Below are 19,416 nucleotides of genomic sequence, written 5' to 3'. Positions count from 1 at the left end.
CGTATTGATCCATTGATGCGGGATCAACCAAAAATAAATATCGGTTTTCCAATACCGTTATGAACCGATACCGATTAGTCATCTGTGTGTTTTATATTTGATTATAATTTGCAGCAAAAGTGAAACCTGCACGCACATCGTGGCAAGGTATATTTATGATTCTACTCTACGCATTGTAAGATAGGAAACCTATACTATTCCAACCCATTACCCATGTAGGGAAATGAACGCTCCTTGTTGCAGCCCCTGCGGGCCTTCCCTCAATAGAGAGGGTTGCAAAGTGACGTTTCTACCCTTGTGAAACTTTAAAAAAATTGATTTATGTAAAGTATGTGCACCATAATTTATTGTTTGGGAGTTATGACAAAAAAGAAATAATAGAAGACACAGTGAAGGCTACAATTACCATAATTAAGAGAATCAAATATTAGATTTATGAAATTATTTACCTAACTAATTTTTCTAAATCCCTTTCTTTGAGAGATAATTGTATATTGCAGGTCTTCAAGTTAAACCCACCAATTACTAGGGTTAAAGCTCCAATTCCTATTTATTGCTGCCCTCTCTTTTATTCTGTTAAACAGAATGTGAACGGTGCAAGCAAGGGGAATCCAGGTATTAGTGGTGGATAGGGGTGTCAATGGGCCAGGTTGGGCTGGGTTTTCCCTAAGGTCTCTTAATTCAACCCAGGTCCAGCCCAGCCCAGCCCTAATGAACCCTGATTGGGCTGGTTTTAACCCAATCCAATTCAACCCAATACTATCGGCTACTTGATTGCTTGACCTTGATGCATTGTAGAGGCCAAAGACCAAAGTTTTCGTATATATGTAGACTGTGGAAAACGAAAAACCTTTTCTATAAGTACCCATTACTAATTATTAGCATATTTATATGATTATACACTTAATACACATGGTTGGGTTGGGTTGGCTTGAGACATCAACCCAGGCCCAACCTAACCCTGCCTCGGGCCTAAAAATCTCAACCCTAACCCACCTTATGGGTTGAAATCTCAGCCCAGGCCCTGTTCGGGCTCAAGGGGGGTTAGGGCTAGTTTGGGTTGATTGGGCTTTTTTGACACCCCTAGTGGTGGGGGAGGCATTATTAGAAACAACAATGGGAATGTTCTGGCAGTATTCTCCAATTTTTATGAGATATGTACAAATTCAATGGTGGAGATGAGAGCCCTTCGAGGTGGCTTGGTATTGTGTAAGGATTTGGGCTTTTTGACTTTTATATTAATTCTGATTCGTCCCTAATTGTGAAACTTATTTCTCAAATATCATATACCTTGTGGAGCTCCTGGTATTGCTTTTAGGAAGTAATCAACCTCTATGATTCCCTGAGAGCTCATATCTCCTTTTCATTTTGGGAAAGCAATTGCGCAGCAAATTGATTAGCCAACTTTGCATGTGAATTTACTATAAATTCAGTTTTCTATGGTGATAATGATCTCCCATCTAATATTAATTATATCATTCAGGAAAATAAAGTAGGATTATTAATCTTTAGAATGTATCTTTCCTCTTTTGCAGGTTTTCTTTTTGAGTTTTCCGAGTGTCAGAGTGATTTGTATCTCATGGATTGAAGTAAGGTGGGCTATATCCCCCCTTTTGTTTCTTCATTATTTTGTTTCTCTTATTTAATAAAATTTTAGAGGCTTCCCAAGTCCCAGATATTCGACTGAAAATAAATAAATAAATAAATAAATAAAGCACACCAAAGCATGGACCATATATAAAATGGGTGTAGATACCAATCCAAGGGAGAAGTGTATATGATTGATTTTTGCTCTAACATTTGACACATGGTCAATCCGAACTTGAAATTATTTTTATTTATCCAACAATTGGACCACATCATCATTCTAGCATGTGGCAAAACTATGCAAAGGATATTTTCATCCCTCGAATGTCTGCGCCTATTACTGTGATCTTATCATTACTCCCATCCCATATTGATGAAGGTTTAAAATACCCTTTCTACTATTCTAGGAGTCCTATCAATGCATTAGAACCTATGAGCGAAGAGAGAAAATCCTATGGCAAAGGACTTTCGCCTCAGGAAGTGTGTGATTCTAAATTCGACTCCTCTTACCTCCTTGGGGCCACTCACACAGGTGTTCAGTGCTCTTCATTGCTTTCAATGGAGGTTGAATGATTCCTCGTATGAACCAGTTCAGGTGGTTGTAAGGTTAGTATAGGCCCTCGAGGCTAGGTACATAAGGGCAGCATGGTCATTTCATGTGATGAGGAGAGAGAGAGAGAGGGTGCTAGCTTACCCTCCCATGGCGGCAGCTCAAAGAACTTTTCGCATGTCACATATAAGAAATCTATTTTTGTAAGGGAAGTGCTTTCAATTTTGTAATTCGCAGACCATATCAGGGGACTTCTCCAATTAGTATTTCATTTCCATTAGTTAACAATTATGTAAGGAAAAAAAGCAAAGAGTTGCCTAATTGTGTGGCCCCTATATCCAGACATTGAAGCACACAAAATTATTACCTCACCATTTGCGAAATAAAAAAATTCTATACATATTGATGGTTTTTTTTTTTTTGATGTGGAATATACATATTGATATATTTATACATACTCTCATTGGCCCCATATATGTCTCTCTAAATAATTAAATGCCATTTCATCAGGGCTTATGAACTTGCTTCAAATAGTGATACATTTCCATTAGTAACCAAATTATGAAAATAAATAAATAAAGACAATTCATTGAGTACAAACCATAAATGACCTCATTCATTCATTCATTTATTTGACATCAACAAGCCAGCAGACATAAAAATAAAAAATAAAAAAATAAAACCCCACCCACCCTCAAGAACAGTCTTGAGGGGTGGCAACTGGGAACCACATGCAGCCTAGAACAGTCTTCTTTCAAAACCATTGCCTAAAGCATACAAGTTAAATGTGAAATCAAAACAGAAAAAAATTCATTGTGGGTGGCAACTGTGAACCACATGCAGCCTTAATGTTTTTCTCAAATTTTCATACACAATGTCCCATGAACAGAATCTCTTAATAAAAAAAAAAAAAAAAAATTGGACTCTTTAATTTATTATCACAACCCGTAGTTCCAAAGAAGCCCATGAAGAACAGAACCAGACCCAGAACAGCTTAACTGTTCAACACTGCACAATTCTTCCTAATCTCACCTGATGATCCAGTCTTGACACCAACCCTACCCATCTTCACCATAGAATTTCCAAACTCTGTATAGAAATTAGAAAGTGGTCCCTCTGCAAGCTGAATAATCTCAGACTTTGAAGCAGAGTTTGTGAGCAGAGCTGCATCAGACTCAAACAGACCCCTTCTTTTAAGTACAAGTTTATAGTAACTCAGATCAAATGTCCTGAAACTTCCTGGATCCATCTCAAATATTGTTGTGTTATCAAGTGGAGTCTTGCACTTTTCTTTCAGACGCACAACATACTCTTTATCTAAAGAAGGATCTTGGTCACCATGACCACTGAAATTGTAGAGGCGAACCGCGAATGATTGGTTGCAGTGAGCAATACCAATTGTGTGGGCACCTGAGATAATGGAGTTGATTAAAGTTTCCATCCTAAAAGTTCGAAATGGTAGGTGGAGTGACTCCGACATGTATTCGGGAGGGGGTGTAGGCTAGTTAGTAGCCGATGTGGGACTAAACTCCCAACACTACCCCCTCCCCCCAACACATGGCAGTACATACTAAAATTCACTCTGATACCATGTAAAGTTTCCTACTTACCAGATAGGAGAACAAGATCTTTCACATCAAGGCTTTTGTTAGCGAACTTTCCTACTAGGGTGGTGAAATTGTCAAATGGAGCAGGGATGTTGGTTAAAGCTTCTGAAGCATTTGAGATGAGTCCATCCCTTCTTCCAGTAGGAACTGCCCAAGAGGGTCCTCCCTGTTATTGCAAGAAAAGAAGAAATGAATGTGAATAGTCGAGATTTGGAACTGTTTGGAAGTAGTCTGGTTATTGGTTACTTACTATTGTGAATACTGCATCTCTTGCAACCAAAGCAATAGTGTCAGCACAAGAAACTACGCCAGGACACTCAGCTTCCAACAAGCTTTTTACTCCATCGATGAAGCCGAAACCTCGGAGAGTCAGGTTAGGAGTTGCAGACTTTTCAGCTTGGTTAGTCGATGTAGAATTTAAGAGCACTGATCCATCACAACCCTGAAAAGGAAACACGAGTTTTTACTGTTAGGGTTCCACACAAAAGCAATAATCCCACATCAAATGTGAATAGCCGGATTTGAAGGCATATAAGGACTAACCAAAAAAGGACACTTACCCTTACGAAGCAGTCGTGAAAATGCATTCTCAGCAAAGTTGCAGCCAAAGATGGAGCATTTGGGATATGCTTCTTCACATAGTCCAATACAATTTTCTCAGCTTTTGGGCAGGTCTGAGCATAGAAGTCCAACTGCAGACCAGCTAGAGCAGGACCCAGAAAGCCTAAAACACTAAGGATTATAATTGCAGCACAACCCATTCTTCCCATTGTTGTTAGTTCAAAAGAAATCTCTCACTAAGTCTCTTCAGTGAGAGTCTCAGTACTGATGATCAATACCAAAACCATAGGAGACTATTTATAGCTAGCCCATCAAATTAATTAAGGAACAAGGTAAGACAAAAAATGGCAAACCTCTACACAAATAGCTACCTACCATGTGCATTTACTATAGATTAGTTAAACCTGTCTTAGATGTAATAAGTATTTTATTATATGGGTCTTAACCTCTAATGACTCACATTAGCCTAAACTTTCTGTTAATCAACACATCTACCTTCTCTGTTTTTTCCCCCAATAGTTTTTCTCATCTTCTTCCGTGGACTAATACATATAAGCAATTGTAATACAGAATTAAGCATTGAAATATGTTTGATACATCGATTGAGACGACCAAGCATATGCAAATTCAGATTATGAAATAGATTATCTCACCCAAATCACAGAAGAAAGAGACAAATGGAGCAGGTTAATTATCAACCCAACTCTGCATAAAGTCCAAAAGAAGAGGAAATACCTGCTCTTGCAATAATATGTCATATAAATTCTCTATCTCTCTCTCTCTCTCTCTAAAGTAGAGATCAGTTACACCCACTATACAGAAGCTTGTGTAAGACTGTAAGTCCACTTTATTATGGTTCCATTAGAATGGTAAAAAAACCGACTTCCAATTACATGGTCACCATGATTTTTTATCACTAATTAACATTGTTAACTATACCTACCTTAAATTACTAAGGCAGGATCCTCCAATACTTAGCATTGCAGTTGCCTTTGATGAGTCTAGTAAAGATGTTGGATGGGTCTTCCTAATTGTATATCAAAAAAAGTTTACTATTGTTGGTTTTGATTATAGATGGTTTAACAGGAGACAAGATCAAGGGGGGAAGAAACCAGGTGCTTGTGAAGAATTAACAACACAGTAGAACAGCGATTAGCAGAAGAAAAAATGAAAAAGAAATCACGCACACAGAACACAAAGATTTACGTGGTTCTCTTAAGATGGGCTATGTGATGAAGAAATTACAAAACTCCCACACTCATATCTCCTTACAAGATCAACCCTATATGTAAGTTTTGACGTGTTAAAATATAAAGAAACCCTAATCTCCATTATTGGGGAAGAATCAACAGTATTTTCTAGATTAAATTGAAATCAGGCTTCACTATAGCAGTAAAAACAGGCTTTTGCCTCACTGCAGTGGTAAAGAACAAGATGCTGGATGTAGAAGTATATTTGGTGGAAATACTTCCTTAATGTCTTAGGGATGAGTACAGTATATCATGGAGAGAGAGATTGAAATTTGACAGAGCTAAAGACATATAATCTGCCAAGATTCCACATTTAATATAGAGGTTTGAATTGAGTACATGAAGAGCCATGGATCTGATCTCCCATGGTTCCAATTATACTATTTGATGTTGGGTAGGTATTCAAACAAGAGCATTATACTAAACTAGTTGATTAATATTATGACTATATATATTATCCTTATGGCTCAGTACAGTATATCATGGAGAGAGATTGAAATTTGACAGAGCTAAAGACATATAATCTGCCAAGTTTCCACATTTAATATAGAGGTTTGAATTGAGTACATGAAGAGCCATGGATCTGATCTCCCATGGTTCCAATTATACTATTTGATGTTGGGTAGGTATTCAAACAAGAGCATTATACTAAACTAGTTGATTAATATTACGACTATATATATTATCCTTATGGCTTAGTACAGTATATCATGGAGAGAGAGATTGAAATTTGACAGAGCTAAAGACATATAATCTGCCAAGTTTCCACATTTAATATAGAGGTTTGAATTGAGTACATGAAGAGCCATGGATCTGATCTCCCATGGTTCCAATTATACTATTTGATGTTGGGTAGGTATTCAAACAAGAGCATTATACTAAACTAGTTGATTAATATTATGACTATATATATTATCCTTATGGCTCATTGAAAAACATGAAGAATAAATAAAGAAGTATAATCCTCGAAGATACCACAAATTCAAAATCACAGATGATAAATTAGGTGAAAAAAAGATGCTTTAGAGAACATCTTTATAGGAGGTGACAAAAGAAAAAGATAAGAAGAGAAAGCTAGGATTAGTTAGATAATGTCACCCTGAAGAAGTCAAGGGGACAGCTCATTAGTTGAGGGGGAATTCTTATTATCTTTGTATCACACAGTACTAATCTGAATCAGTTGATCCATGTGGATACACTATTTGAAAATCAAAAAATTAAGAAGGAGAACAGGAAGAGACAAGAAGAAATGAAACATGAGATTTAAGAGTGAAGAAAAATGTTTGAAGTTGGAGAGGAAAAAACATTCTTTTTGTTCTGTAGCTATAGATAAAAGGAGGCCGACCTAGTTTCTCTCTGTTGGTGTACGATGTCATGTATTCTGTCACAGTTTAATCCAGGGAGTACTGGTGCAACGCCTCGACAGGCAGGACGGCGGTCCCTCTAGCCGGTTAACGAGCCGTGGGGGTTGCAAGGGGGGCAGGAGGCCCCCCTGCATAGTAGGGGATGTAAGGGGGCTACGCCCCCCGCTCGAATTTTTTATTTGAGGGCAATTGTATACTTTCCGGATTAGGGTTTTTAGCTATATATTTGTAGTGAGGGTTTCTTTCTCTATAATGCAAGCAATACTGAGAGGTGTGAGGGGTAACCCTATTATCCATTGATAGTGAAGTAGGATCTCATCTCACTGGGGACGTAGGCAATCTTGCCGAACCTCGTAAATCTGTGTGCATTGCTCGTTCTTGTTTTTCCATTATCTTCTCCATCGTTTTAGGGTTGCGTTTCTACACTCTTCACCAATGGTGAATAGAGAATATCTTCATCCACCCAATCTGGCTCTATAATTTGACTAGAGAAGGGTATTTTGTATATGACTTAACTTTGATTAGTAGGAAGACACAGATGAAGAAGACAAAAGAAAACACAAATACATCGAGAGATGTAGCTGTTTGCCTCTATAAATTAGGGATATTCTCTCTGAAATCATGCATGATTACTGATACGGTGTCGTCATCCTTCCGTCAATTTTACGAAGTTCTACCAGTTACACTAAGGGCCCATTTGATTTTGTTTCTAGAAATGGTTTTTTTTTATGCTCAGAAACGGAAAAACACCCCAAAACCGTTTGATTTTTCTGTTTCGTTTTACTTGTTTTTGGAAATAGGAGTAGAAATTTATGCCTATTTTTGTGTCTGAAAACAGGAATGGAGAAACAAGTTAGACTTGTTTTTCTGTGTCTAGAAACAAGTGGGAGGGACAAAAAATGTGAAAAACCCGATATTTCACTCGACCTACCCAAACCCCCAACCCATTGTCGAAACTTCTCGCTATTCAAATGCAACGATTCCAACCTGGTTGTGCGAAGCTCACAGTTTCAGATTGCCTTCATCTTTCTGAGGCTCATCTCCATGAAGTATACTTGCAAGCCCCAACTTCATGCCTTCACTCATGAGTTGCATTCATATAACGTCATGCCTTCACTCATGTCTTAAACTCCACTACAATATTGAAAACATTTTAGGAAACAAAAAAATCAAACACCTTTTTGTATTTCCAAAAATTGTTTCTTAGCACAGAAACGGAAAAAACAAACATAGAAACAAGAGAAACAAAATCAAACAGATCCTAAGTTGTCACCATTTAATGTGAATCATAAAAAACAAGAGTAAAACAAAGAAGATCGTCCCATATTGTATGAAAGAGTACAGATTCGGAATGGTCACAGTCTAGGTGCAACCAAACATGGTGGAGTAAAACCCTTCTAATAAAAGCTTGATTCAGTAGGTAGTTGAAAGAATTTGAAACCCTGAAATACAAATGGGTCAACCAGCTTATTACAAATACATCAAAAGAAATCCTAACTCCTAATGCAAATCTAAGATTCTTTTACATAAAACAATCTAGTTTTCACCAATTCGGATTCAGTTGGAAACTTGGAATCAACCAGAATTACCCTGAACCTTAGAAATCTGATACAAATCAATCGATTTGAATTGAATTGACGAAAATCAAAATCGAATCCAACTGATTCTATGTATTGTCAAGTGAGCTGGAACTTCTCTAGCTCCAGCATTCCATGTCCTTTGGTTTGCTGCATTAGTAGGGACAATCCCAAGTCCCAACTGGTTGCTAATGTAAAAGCTGCAAAAGCTCCCTCATTCCCCTCAATAACCTATTTATATGAATTGTTTTATGAGAGAGCGGATCAAGTTCACGTACAAGAACAACTTTGGTCTGTGGATTTAGAATCAATTTTCTCTCTTTTCATTTAATAGATTCTAAATCCACGGACCAGAGATGTACAAGAACATTCTCGTACATAAACCTGATCAATTCACCTTTTTTTATGTTTCTTATTGTGGATCACGTTTTCTCTTTTACTCTTCAAAACATGCATTTATTCATAATCTGGACATCAGATAAGACATTAGAGAAAATGATGATGAACCCCTCAAATGTAAGGACTCAAGGGATTCCCATACACGAATTTTGAGCCACCTTGGTGGTGTCTTGTTGGGCATCATCACGTATCAAAAATCTAGGCCTAGCCAACTAACACAAAGGACACAAACTCTCATTATTTGCCCTAAGGTTCTTGAATTTTCTTGTCATGATTCCAATAATTTATGTTATGACTTGTCACAAGAACCTTAATTTTCATATGGTCTTTCAAACTTTTTACTTCCTTTATTTTATTTTATTTTATATATTTTTTTTTAAATCCAATTCCTATTAACCATAGTGAGGGGAGAATCTCTTCATCGATAAGATTTGACTCTCCAATTAGACTAAAGAAGGATATTTTGGATCTTCAATGATAGTAACAAATGATGATTTAATGATGACATTCAGTAAGTCACTATTCTCAAAATCTAATAATAACATCAAATCCTATGGGTTATTTGATGGGTTATTCAAACTCCTTCATTGACTATCTAACTTGTTTAAAAAGTTAGAACCTTTGACCATGATAAAGATTTTACTGAGTCATATATTTACCATGTGACAAATTTTGGGGCCGACTCCCCTACTAAAATTTAGGGAAAAGTACAGAATCAAATTGCACGTTTTCTCACATTTTATTGTCGTATTCTCTAATCGTAAAAAATAGTAATCTGGTGTCGGAGGGAATCGTCTCTTGAAATTTATTCCAAAACAATTGAAAAAAAAAATTCCCACAACAAAATGACGATAAAACTGAAATTTGTGGTCGCACGGGGTAGAGAGCATGATGATGTAGTGTTTTTATCATGGATTTAAAATCGAGTCAGAATCGATCAATTCTACTCCAATAGTAATTAATGTTGATTCCTGCACTTAAATCTTTACTAGTTCTTTTTTATTAATAAATCAGCATAAATCTATAAAAATTAGCTAATGGTAGTATTAGAAGAATTTTGAATAAAAACTCAAAAAATCAATTATCAATAGATTTTATTGCTTTCATACACATTCGTATATCTTGAAAGATAAACATTTCAGACGCTTTTTTTTGGGGGGGGCGGTGTGGGGGGTTGAAAATTTCAGCCGTTTGATAGATGCACAAAAACTGGGTATTCCTATCGAATGGTTGAAATGTTAATTTACTACATCTGTCATTGAAATGGCAACCCATATAATATGTTATAATAAGCTTGCGTTGGATTTGGGCCTTGGCCAAACGGAAATATCTAGACCTTGCCAACTTTAGTCATCGATTTGAAGCCATGAAGAAATCCCTGCCTTTAGGGTCCATCATCTCAGACCACGTGCAAACTAGTATGGTCAAAGTGGTAGTACATAGGGGTGTTAATTGGTCGGGTAGCTGGGCCTATACTTTTACATGGTGACCTACCTATTTAATGAATGAGTCGATCTTGGTCGATCTCGTGTCGAGTTTGATTAGGTTTCAGGTTTTAATCGGGTTTCTCTTAGTTTGATTAGGTCTCTGTCATTGAAATGGCAACCCATATAATATGTTATAATAAGCTTGCGTTGGATTTGGGCCTTGGCCAAACGGAAATATCTAGACCTTGCCAACTTTAGTCATCGATTTGAAGCCATGAAGAAATCCCTGCCTTTAGGGTCCATCATCTCAGACCACGTGCAAACTAGTATGGTCAAAGTGGTAGTACATAGGGGTGTTAATTGGTCGGGTAGCTGGGCCTATACTTTTACATGGTGACCTACCTATTTAATGAATGAGTCGATCTTGGTCGATCTCGTGTCGAGTTTGATTAGGTTTCGGGTTTTAATCGGGTTTCTCTTAGTCGGGTTAGAATCAGGCCTTAAACGTGACAATATACCAAAAACCCTTAAACGGTCTTTAATTCTCTTAAATTTAAGAACTTTTAATATATTCTATTAAATATTCAACAATTTATTCCATTTTGAGAGATTTGAAAAAGCACTATCTAGTTGAAAGGTTCTATTCATCTGCCGTTTCTCAGCGCATTTCTTTAGACAACGACTTCGTTTTTTTTTTCTTTTCGTGTAGGTAATTTTTCTCGAATAGTGTGTGTGAATCAAACCATGTTTGATTTGAATTTGAGATGTGGTGCAGTTTTTCCTTCTGTTCAGTAGATTATATCTGAAAGGGGTTGACATGTTCTTAAAATTGACTATTTGCCCCTCTGTTAGAGGTGTTCCAGAAATGTCTGCGATCGAGTAAATAGCTCTACGGTTAAACATGACGGGCTTGTAATCAAGCCGAGCCGATCGGACATCCATCGATCTTACCCCTTGCACCGTGTACTACCTATTAAGAAATGGGATGGGCCTAGACCCAACACGTTTAATAATCTATTTGAGCTGGGTCGGTCTTTAAATGGTCAGGCCTAGTTGATCCAACCGGTGCCGGCTTCAAATTGACACCCCTAGTAGTACACCATTTGAATTAGCCACATCCCAAGTTTCAACTCGCATTTCAACTAATTGATTAAGTATCTAAGAAATATTTGTTAAGAGAATAATCGATACCTGAACCTCATATATTAGAATCATATAAACTAGAAAAAGGAAACATTCCTTTCTGTGTGTGTCAGAACATATTACACGAGACCCACATTTTACTTTAAAAAAAAAAAAAAAAAAAAACCACCACCACCAATAATGATGAGAGAGGAGAGAGAATTGTGATCAGTTGCATTAAGGACTCCAATTTGATCCATTTTAACCATGATATCTGCGAAACCTTCAATTATAACCACAAAATTGAAAGGGATGTAGATCTAGATTCATGGCTAGTGGCTTGATGGAGCTTGAAATAGGGTATAGTTTCATTATTGTTTGGGAGAGCCCATATTTTTTTTAGGGGACGAGCCTGTGGCCCAATCGATAAGTTGCACTATTGTAACATGTTGATCACAAGTTTGAAACTTGGAAAAAACCTCTCATGCAAAAAAAAGGGGAAGATTACGTATATTTACCACTCCTAGACCCTTTAGTAGCGAGAGCCTCGTGCACTGGACTGCTGCTCTTTTTATTATATGCCTATGTACAATATTAGTTATATTCGCGCTCAACATTAAAACTTGTCATGGTTGTATTGAAATGTCTTTAAAAATAAAAAATTATTGTTTTTGACAACTTTGTTCTCTCGACCCGGCCCAGCTTATCCATTACGGTCAATCAACACCTTCGTTTATTTGTAATTGGGCCATCCAAGAATATGGCTCGCACTGGAGCCCAGCCCAATGTTAACTGGATTGGGCTGCATGGTTTGGATTGGTTTTAAAGTCCAATTGCAGGTCAGGGGATAACTTCTTCTTGGTTCCTTCTTGCATAACCCAAGCTCGGAGAAGGAAGAGATAAGAGGGCCCTATGGAGAATGTGGTCAGAAATCCATAATAGAGTAGGGGAAAAAAAGCTACTCGTTTGTTTGTGTACACGCCTAGATATGGGTAGATGCAAAAAACCTATGTTACCCTTTTCCATGCATTGAAGGTGGTCGCAAAAGCAGATAACGTTCTCTTACCCTATGCTTTTATTAGTTATTTATATCTTCCCTTTGGACTTCTATCTCTGGCTTTTGAAGAAACAGATGAGACGGATGAGGGGTAGACGGGCTGAGTCTACCTTTACATCTCTTTCTATGAAGCTTGGGTCACTCCTGGACCAGTTGGAAGCTTTGGAAGGATATCCACACTTTGGAGATGACTTTAAGTTGAAGCTCAAAAATTCTGAAAGATGGGGCACATGAGAAATGTCTCTCTCTCTCTCTCTCTCTCTCTCTCTCTTTGTGTGGATTCTCAATGGTTTATCATTTGTATGGTCCATCCCTCTTGAGAAATGTGTTTTCAATGTCTCTCTCTAATGTGAATTCTCAATGGTTTGTCATTTGAATGGTCCATCCATCATGAAAATCTCTCTCTCTCTCTCTCTCTCTCTCTCTCTCTATTGTGAATTCTCAATGGTTTGTCATAGTATGGTCCATCCCTCATGCGAAACACCCAACCACCCAATATGCCGGTCATATATGGATCCTAGTCAATGGGTCAGGTAAATCCAGCATCCAGTACTATCACTAAACAATTTAAACAAAAAAATAAAATAAAACCCATCTTGTGTGATTCTTGTAATCTTGTGTGGGGTCCATACCACCCAATATTAAAAGTTGTTTAAAAGTTCAAACTTCTCTTGCTATCTTATGGGCTTACCTTCTAAGGTCTGGTTACTCTTGAACCACCTGGAAGATGTTAATATAATTAAGTCATATATCTATTAATTGAATTAGGTTACAAAGGATGATGAGGTTGGTGAATTGATTCCTAAGCTATATTAGAAGTCATGCTCATGTCTTCATTATGGGTGTGGGTTAATTTAAGACAGAGGGAGTGGGGGGATGATGACACCCACTTCTTCCAGCACTTTTGTACTGATCTCTTTAATTTATTGCTTACCCTCTCATCCAACCAGGAACAAACTATGAACAATGTCAACCCCTGTGTCAAGCATTGATTGGTCCTGATCAAGATCAACCTCAGGCTTTTGATGTGGATCACCTTAGCTAGTGTTAATTGCGCCGCCCAAACTAAAATAGATTGACAAAATTAGGGTTGCAGACTTTAGAGAGAGAAAGGAAGACAAGGCATACTTTTAGTTTAAATTCAATATAAAAAGTATATATAGAGTAGGTTGTGATGAATGTAATGCAACCCTTTATATAGTAATAAGATGGAGACTAGGAGAATGTGAGAGAGCAGAAATCTAACAATGGTTGCTTGTACAAACACTTACATTAATCCTTACTGGGTCCATGCTATGGCTTCCAAAGGATAAGTTTGAACTCTTGAAAAGAAGGCTTAATTACTAGTAGTTGAAGATTAGGACTCCTTCATTGTGGTGGCAAGTAGCTACTTGTGGTCTCTTTTTTTTTTTACAACAAAATGGATATTTTTGGCTGGTATTAGCTATGTCCTCCATCCTATCCTATGCGTGTGTTCTATTTTAATAAAGGACGATGGTTCTCTCTGAACAAGAGGCATAAGGGAGTGATATCTCTAATGGGGTATGATAAAACGTTATCTTTTATATATATATATATATATATATATATAGTAGCAACAAAACGGTATTATACATAAAGACTGTGATGTCATTTCATGAGAGGAAGAGAGAGGTAGGTATAGAGGCGCTGACATACCCTCGAACCTTTTTAATTTATAAAATAGGAGAGGATGAGTGTTTCTTGGTAAGATCTTTAGCACTTGGCATATGCATGGGATGCAACCCTTAAAAGGTAGATACGAAAGACTTAAGTTCCCTAATCCCGATGTCAAGTTGCAGTTCCGATGGAATTAGGCTATTATCAAGTGTCAAAATAAATGTTTGAAAATCCAAGACTACCAAGAGTGTGCACGCATCATCAAGAGATGAACTTTAGAGAGGGTTACTGGAGAAAAAATTGGCTACTACTCGGGTTGCAACTAATGCTTGCAATCAAAGAAATGAAATAATTCACTTCTCCTTTGGTTTCATAAATACCGTCTTTTGTTTTTATATTTTACAAAATATGCTTTGAGATCTGATTTCTTTGATTGCCGAGTAGCTAGTAGCTGCAATTTGGACAGTAAATAAAATTTTTCTTAGATTAAAAGGTGACATGCAAATTAAACCTTTATTATTCAACCATATAACGATAGCCTAGTGGTGGTAGCTTTGACTTGTGAAACCAGTACCTAGGGGAGAAGGTCGTGGGATCGAATCCTATCGTACACATTGTGTGAGTGTGTGTGTGTTTTCCTTTAATTTCCTTCTCCTTTCACTTACTAATTAAATCTCTCTCTCTATATGATTTCTTCGCGATGTAAATTATTTTATTGAAACAAAAAAAAAACACAAAATATCATATTGCAAATTCCAATGTATATCCTTTCATATAATGAGATGTGGGTCCATCTTGATATATTTTCTATTGTGTTTTGACACGTGTGTTTCATATGAATAACAATATTCTTTCCCATTAGTGTACTGTGTAGATTCTTTCCCACACTATCATCTTCGGGAACCTTCCCCCTTTTTTGTTTTAGCCATCGATCTGCCTTTCATGTTGTTTTCATGTACAGCATAGGTACCTACTACTGATAATAACCCCCTGACTTGTTCTTCTGGAGAAATTGTGTATTGATTTTATTTTACAATTTATTGTTTTATTAATTATCAGATTTGACTCAAACTTATTCTTGTAGAGAAATTGTTATTTATAGATTTTATTTTACAATTTATTGTTTTATTAATGATCAGATTTGACTAATGAGTCTATGATTGCCTCAGCAATAAACTACTACTTCGGAAAGTTGCAGAATCACAATAATTGCAAATTGACTTCTTTGGAATGCATTAAGTTTTGGTGACTTGCAGTCCACCTCTTTACACATGATATGATTTTGCCATTATAATTAAGTTGATAAATTATGCTGGGGAAGGATCAAATTCAATTGAGCCTTAATTATGATTTATGAGTCATGTGTTGTGGCATGGAAAGATGTTTGGCATTGAAAATGTTTATGTAATGTGTGAGTGAGTTGAATCTAACTACAGTATGAGACTATTTAGATTAAACCAGTGGTGGAGTTGCGTATTGTGGTACTTGATATGTTGCCTGTTAGTGGAAGACTTTATGAACCCACCATACGTGTAGGATTTGGGAATGGAATGTGACACAAATTAAAGGGAGGAAAAAGATTTCACGATTGCCTGGTATGAGTATTCCTTCTAACATTTTCTCACGAATTAATCTATGGATGTCACACTGGTACTTTTCTTTTGCTCTTTCTATACCAATGTGCTCATTTTATAAGAAATCAACTGACTCTTGTACCACTTTAGGGGTGTCAATCGATTGGATTGAGTCAGTCTTGATTGGGCTTAATCGGACAGTCTTGATTGGGCTTAATCGGACTTGATCACTTGAAAATCTTGTACCGTGAACGTCCGTTTAAGAAAATAGCCATAGCTTTGAGGAAGCATGGTACGATTTATAATCGGGTCAGTCGGTGTTAGGTTTTAATCTGGCTTCCTTAAACGGGTCTTAATCAGGCTACAAACATATTTAAATATAAACTGGCTTTAAACGTACCTACCTTGAAATTCTTTTCTTAAGTGGGTTGAATGCCCAAAAATATATGAGGTAAATCTTTAATAAGAAAGAGAAATGATGTGAGATAATAGTTGTTCTTACAAATAAAAAAAAGAGATTATGACCTTTACAACTTACAAAATAAAGCTTAATTAAATCAAATCCTATTACAAAGTAAGGGTAAGAAAACTTAATTTATTTCTTACTAATAATAGAAAAATAGAAATTTTATGTAGTATTAAAGGGGTCAGGCTAGGTCGGGTTACAACGAATCTGTTCAAGCTGGGCATAAAAACATGTCAGTTCAGTCGGGTGCCCAACCGGCTAGCTACTTACACCATAAATGCCCGCTGGTCTAGGTCAGACCGTAAACGTATCGGGCTCGATTAAGCTTACTAGTACGAGCTCAGAATTGACACCCCTACACCACTTGATGTGATGTCCCATTTTCGAGCGTCATGGGAAACCTTTTTCCATAAGAGAAAATTAATAAAACTGAAAAAGGTTTCCCATGCTGCCATGTGAGAACGAATTTACATTCCACAACAATAGTTCTGCGGAAAAAAGATATCATTGATATGGAGCTCACATATTTAGAGTAGGAGAGAGAATAAATTATAAATAAAAAATGAGAGGGAAATTAACACTCTGGCACCGTGGCAATATTTTTCCCTTAAGAAGATCATGTGGCAGTGATTTTGAGAGCTTTGTAGGTTTTTCACGAGGGTTTCATTCATAGTACTAGTATTTTCCATCACATATCTTTCTTCTCCAATAACTTAGTTGTTTCATTTTTTTTGGGGGTAGGATGCTTTGTATTCCTTGGGGTTGGATGTCATGTATTCCATCACCAATAGTTTATGTACCTATATATGTAATTCGCTATAAATTCGTAGTGAGAGTATTCTCTAACAAGAGAGGCATAAGGATAAGTGGCTATAACATTTTTCCTATTGTTAATGAAACACTTCTCATCCCACCGTGGACTTTAGTAATCTTGCCAAATCGAGTAATCCTTGTGTTGTGTGCTTGTTTTTTGTTATTTCTATTCATTTTCTACATCGTTAATAGTTTCAGTTTCTACACTTTCAAGTGACTGGAGAGCAGAGGCGCCTAGACTCCCAGTATATCCCTGACATAAACAAATAAAAGTTATATTTCACCGATACTTTCAATTAACTAGACAAGAGTATGCTCAATATATCTCTCACATAATAGACATTGATGAAAAAAACTAAGGACTTTTTTGTTGAATAAAAACAAATTTATTCAGAAAAACGAAAAAAATTCATGGATGCCAAACATTGATCTTAAATTCATGGGTGAAAATACGTCAACCTATCATACCAATTAGTCATACCTTCCTATCCAAGGAGTCAACTATACTGTTAAGCTAAGAAGAAATTTCCTTAGTTGCTTAGTAGCACCACAGACATCACTATCCCATCCCCTAGCTAAGCCTATAGCTTCTTAGTACAAACAGGCCGTGTGTCTTGACCATATCTTGGGTGTTTGGTTTATCCTTCCTTGAACGTCTGGTTCTCAGTGTATTATTATCTTGAGCCCACATGGAGTAAACCAACTTCTTCTGCCTCATGCAACTGATGATAATAGACTCTTGAACGTAACCTTATTATACCTGCTCTGCTTCCCATCTCCCTTTCATTTGTTTATTTGGTCTTCAATCGCTTTCCCAGCCAAAGCCAAAGCCAAAGCCAAAGCCAAAGCCAAGGCAGAAGAGAGCTAGAGCAAGGATTTAGGGGCGGTATCAGTATTGGTATTGATCTCTGCCGATATCAATCCAGATCAGATCGGTGAGTATCGATCTATTTTATCCCTGATTTTTATAAAAAGTACTATTTTTTTCTATTTTACCCCTGAAACGATCCGAATAATCGATCCAGATCGATCTCAACTGATACTAATCTGATACAGCTGTTACGGCGATCCCAAACTGATATAGCCAAACCCAGACCGATAGTTAGAACCATGCTAGGAGTGATCTGATTCTGATCACTTCAGTTACATGTTCTACTCGTAAGAAATTAGGAAATGGACAACCATGAGTAAGACGAAGTACACATAGACAGTAGAGAGAGAGGAAAGGTTGATGCCTTGATGGTGTACCTTCACCAATTTTTGACAGAACATCCTAACCTACTCTTGGCCTGATCATATATATCAACGTCTAGACTCTCATCCTCAAGGCTCACTAATGTTTGTACTCTATCGGATGAGAAAGTTGTCCGCACACACAGAGACAACCGGAGTTTAGATCCTCTGCACGTAGGTTCACCTGATTGCATGCTTCATGTGCTAACATATGTTCCTTTTGTAGTTTTCACAAATGCCTCTCTTCGCCTATTTAATGGCAATAAGTACACACGTGTTGACGCATGAATTGTACATTTAGGCAAAGATATGCATAGGGGGTCAATTTCAACTTGAGGCCACCAGTTTCCAGTGCCTATATATAGAGAATGGATCTTCGATCTACACCTATATATTCACTACATATACATGTTAGGTGCCAATAAGGAGTTTAGATCCTCTACACATATATGAACGTACATATTATGTATCAACATTTATCCTTTTTGTTTTTATAAATACTTATTTTCGCCCTTTAAATGGAAGTAATTGGGCAATGAGACACTGAATAGCTCCACATTCCAGTAAGCCATATTAATCCAAAAGCCGAATGAAGGCAAAATTCTACCCACAAGGACCTTATTCATTTGCTTCCAAATATCTCATACAATGATTGCATGCCTTGAAGATAGCAACCTTATTTAACGAGCATGTAACCATGATTTCAAGTATCAGTATCATATCGATCGTATCAATAGTACCTAATCGATCCAGACCGATATTGATACCTAATAAATCCAGATCAATTATCCATATCATTTTAGGGATAAAACAGTTAAAAATGTAATTTTTTTTAACAAGAACAAAAGTGACCAATACTCACCGATTCAGATCAATATCAATAGATACCTAAATCCATACATGTAACTCTAATCAAGTCCAAATAATGTAACCACCTCATCCCATTTCACACTATCCATGGGTTATTGTGGAAACCACGCAAAATTATCCTCTGCAGTGAGTGAGGCCATGCGGTGAGCATCAGATGGCCAAGATGACCTTAGGACGTGTGCCCAGATGGTCTTGGCCATTCAATGCTTACTACATGACCGCAATCACTGCAGAGGATAATCACTCAGAAACCATACCCCATGGATGATATGAAATAGAATAGGGTGGTTAACCGTAGGGGAGAGGAACCTAACCACGGTC

At 37.0% G+C, this 19,416-nt stretch overlaps 1 protein-coding gene across 1 annotated transcript; it reads right to left on the bottom strand.

The window, feature by feature from the left end:
- Positions 1 to 2,726: 2,726 nt before the first annotated feature.
- On the bottom strand, positions 2,727 to 4,565 carry LOC122091278 (peroxidase 3-like). Its single transcript, XM_042661138.1, has 4 exons — positions 4,305 to 4,565; positions 3,995 to 4,186; positions 3,748 to 3,910; positions 2,727 to 3,547 (listed from the first exon to the last, which is right to left on the bottom strand). The coding sequence occupies exons 1-4, from the start codon at positions 4,512 to 4,514 to the stop codon at positions 3,132 to 3,134; spliced, it is 981 nt and encodes a 326-aa protein (XP_042517072.1). The 5' UTR covers positions 4,515 to 4,565; the 3' UTR covers positions 2,727 to 3,131.
- Positions 4,566 to 19,416: the final 14,851 nt, after the last annotated feature.

The sequence above is a fragment of the Macadamia integrifolia genome, chromosome 10, assembly GCF_013358625.1.
Source record: "Macadamia integrifolia cultivar HAES 741 chromosome 10, SCU_Mint_v3, whole genome shotgun sequence".
Taxonomy (NCBI): domain Eukaryota; kingdom Viridiplantae; phylum Streptophyta; class Magnoliopsida; order Proteales; family Proteaceae; genus Macadamia; species Macadamia integrifolia.
This window is presented reverse-complemented; position numbering and strand designations above follow the sequence as displayed.

Coding starts and splice junctions, on each gene's coding strand:
- LOC122091278 (XM_042661138.1), bottom strand. CDS start 4,514: ATGGGAAGAATGGGTTGTGCTGCAATTATAATCCTTAGTGTTTTAGGC. Junction 3,911..3,994: donor GAGATGCAGTATTCACAATA/GTAAGTAACCAA, acceptor TTGCAATAACAG/GGAGGACCCTCTTGGGCAGT. Junction 3,548..3,747: donor AGATCTTGTTCTCCTATCTG/GTAAGTAGGAAA, acceptor CCATTATCTCAG/GTGCCCACACAATTGGTATT.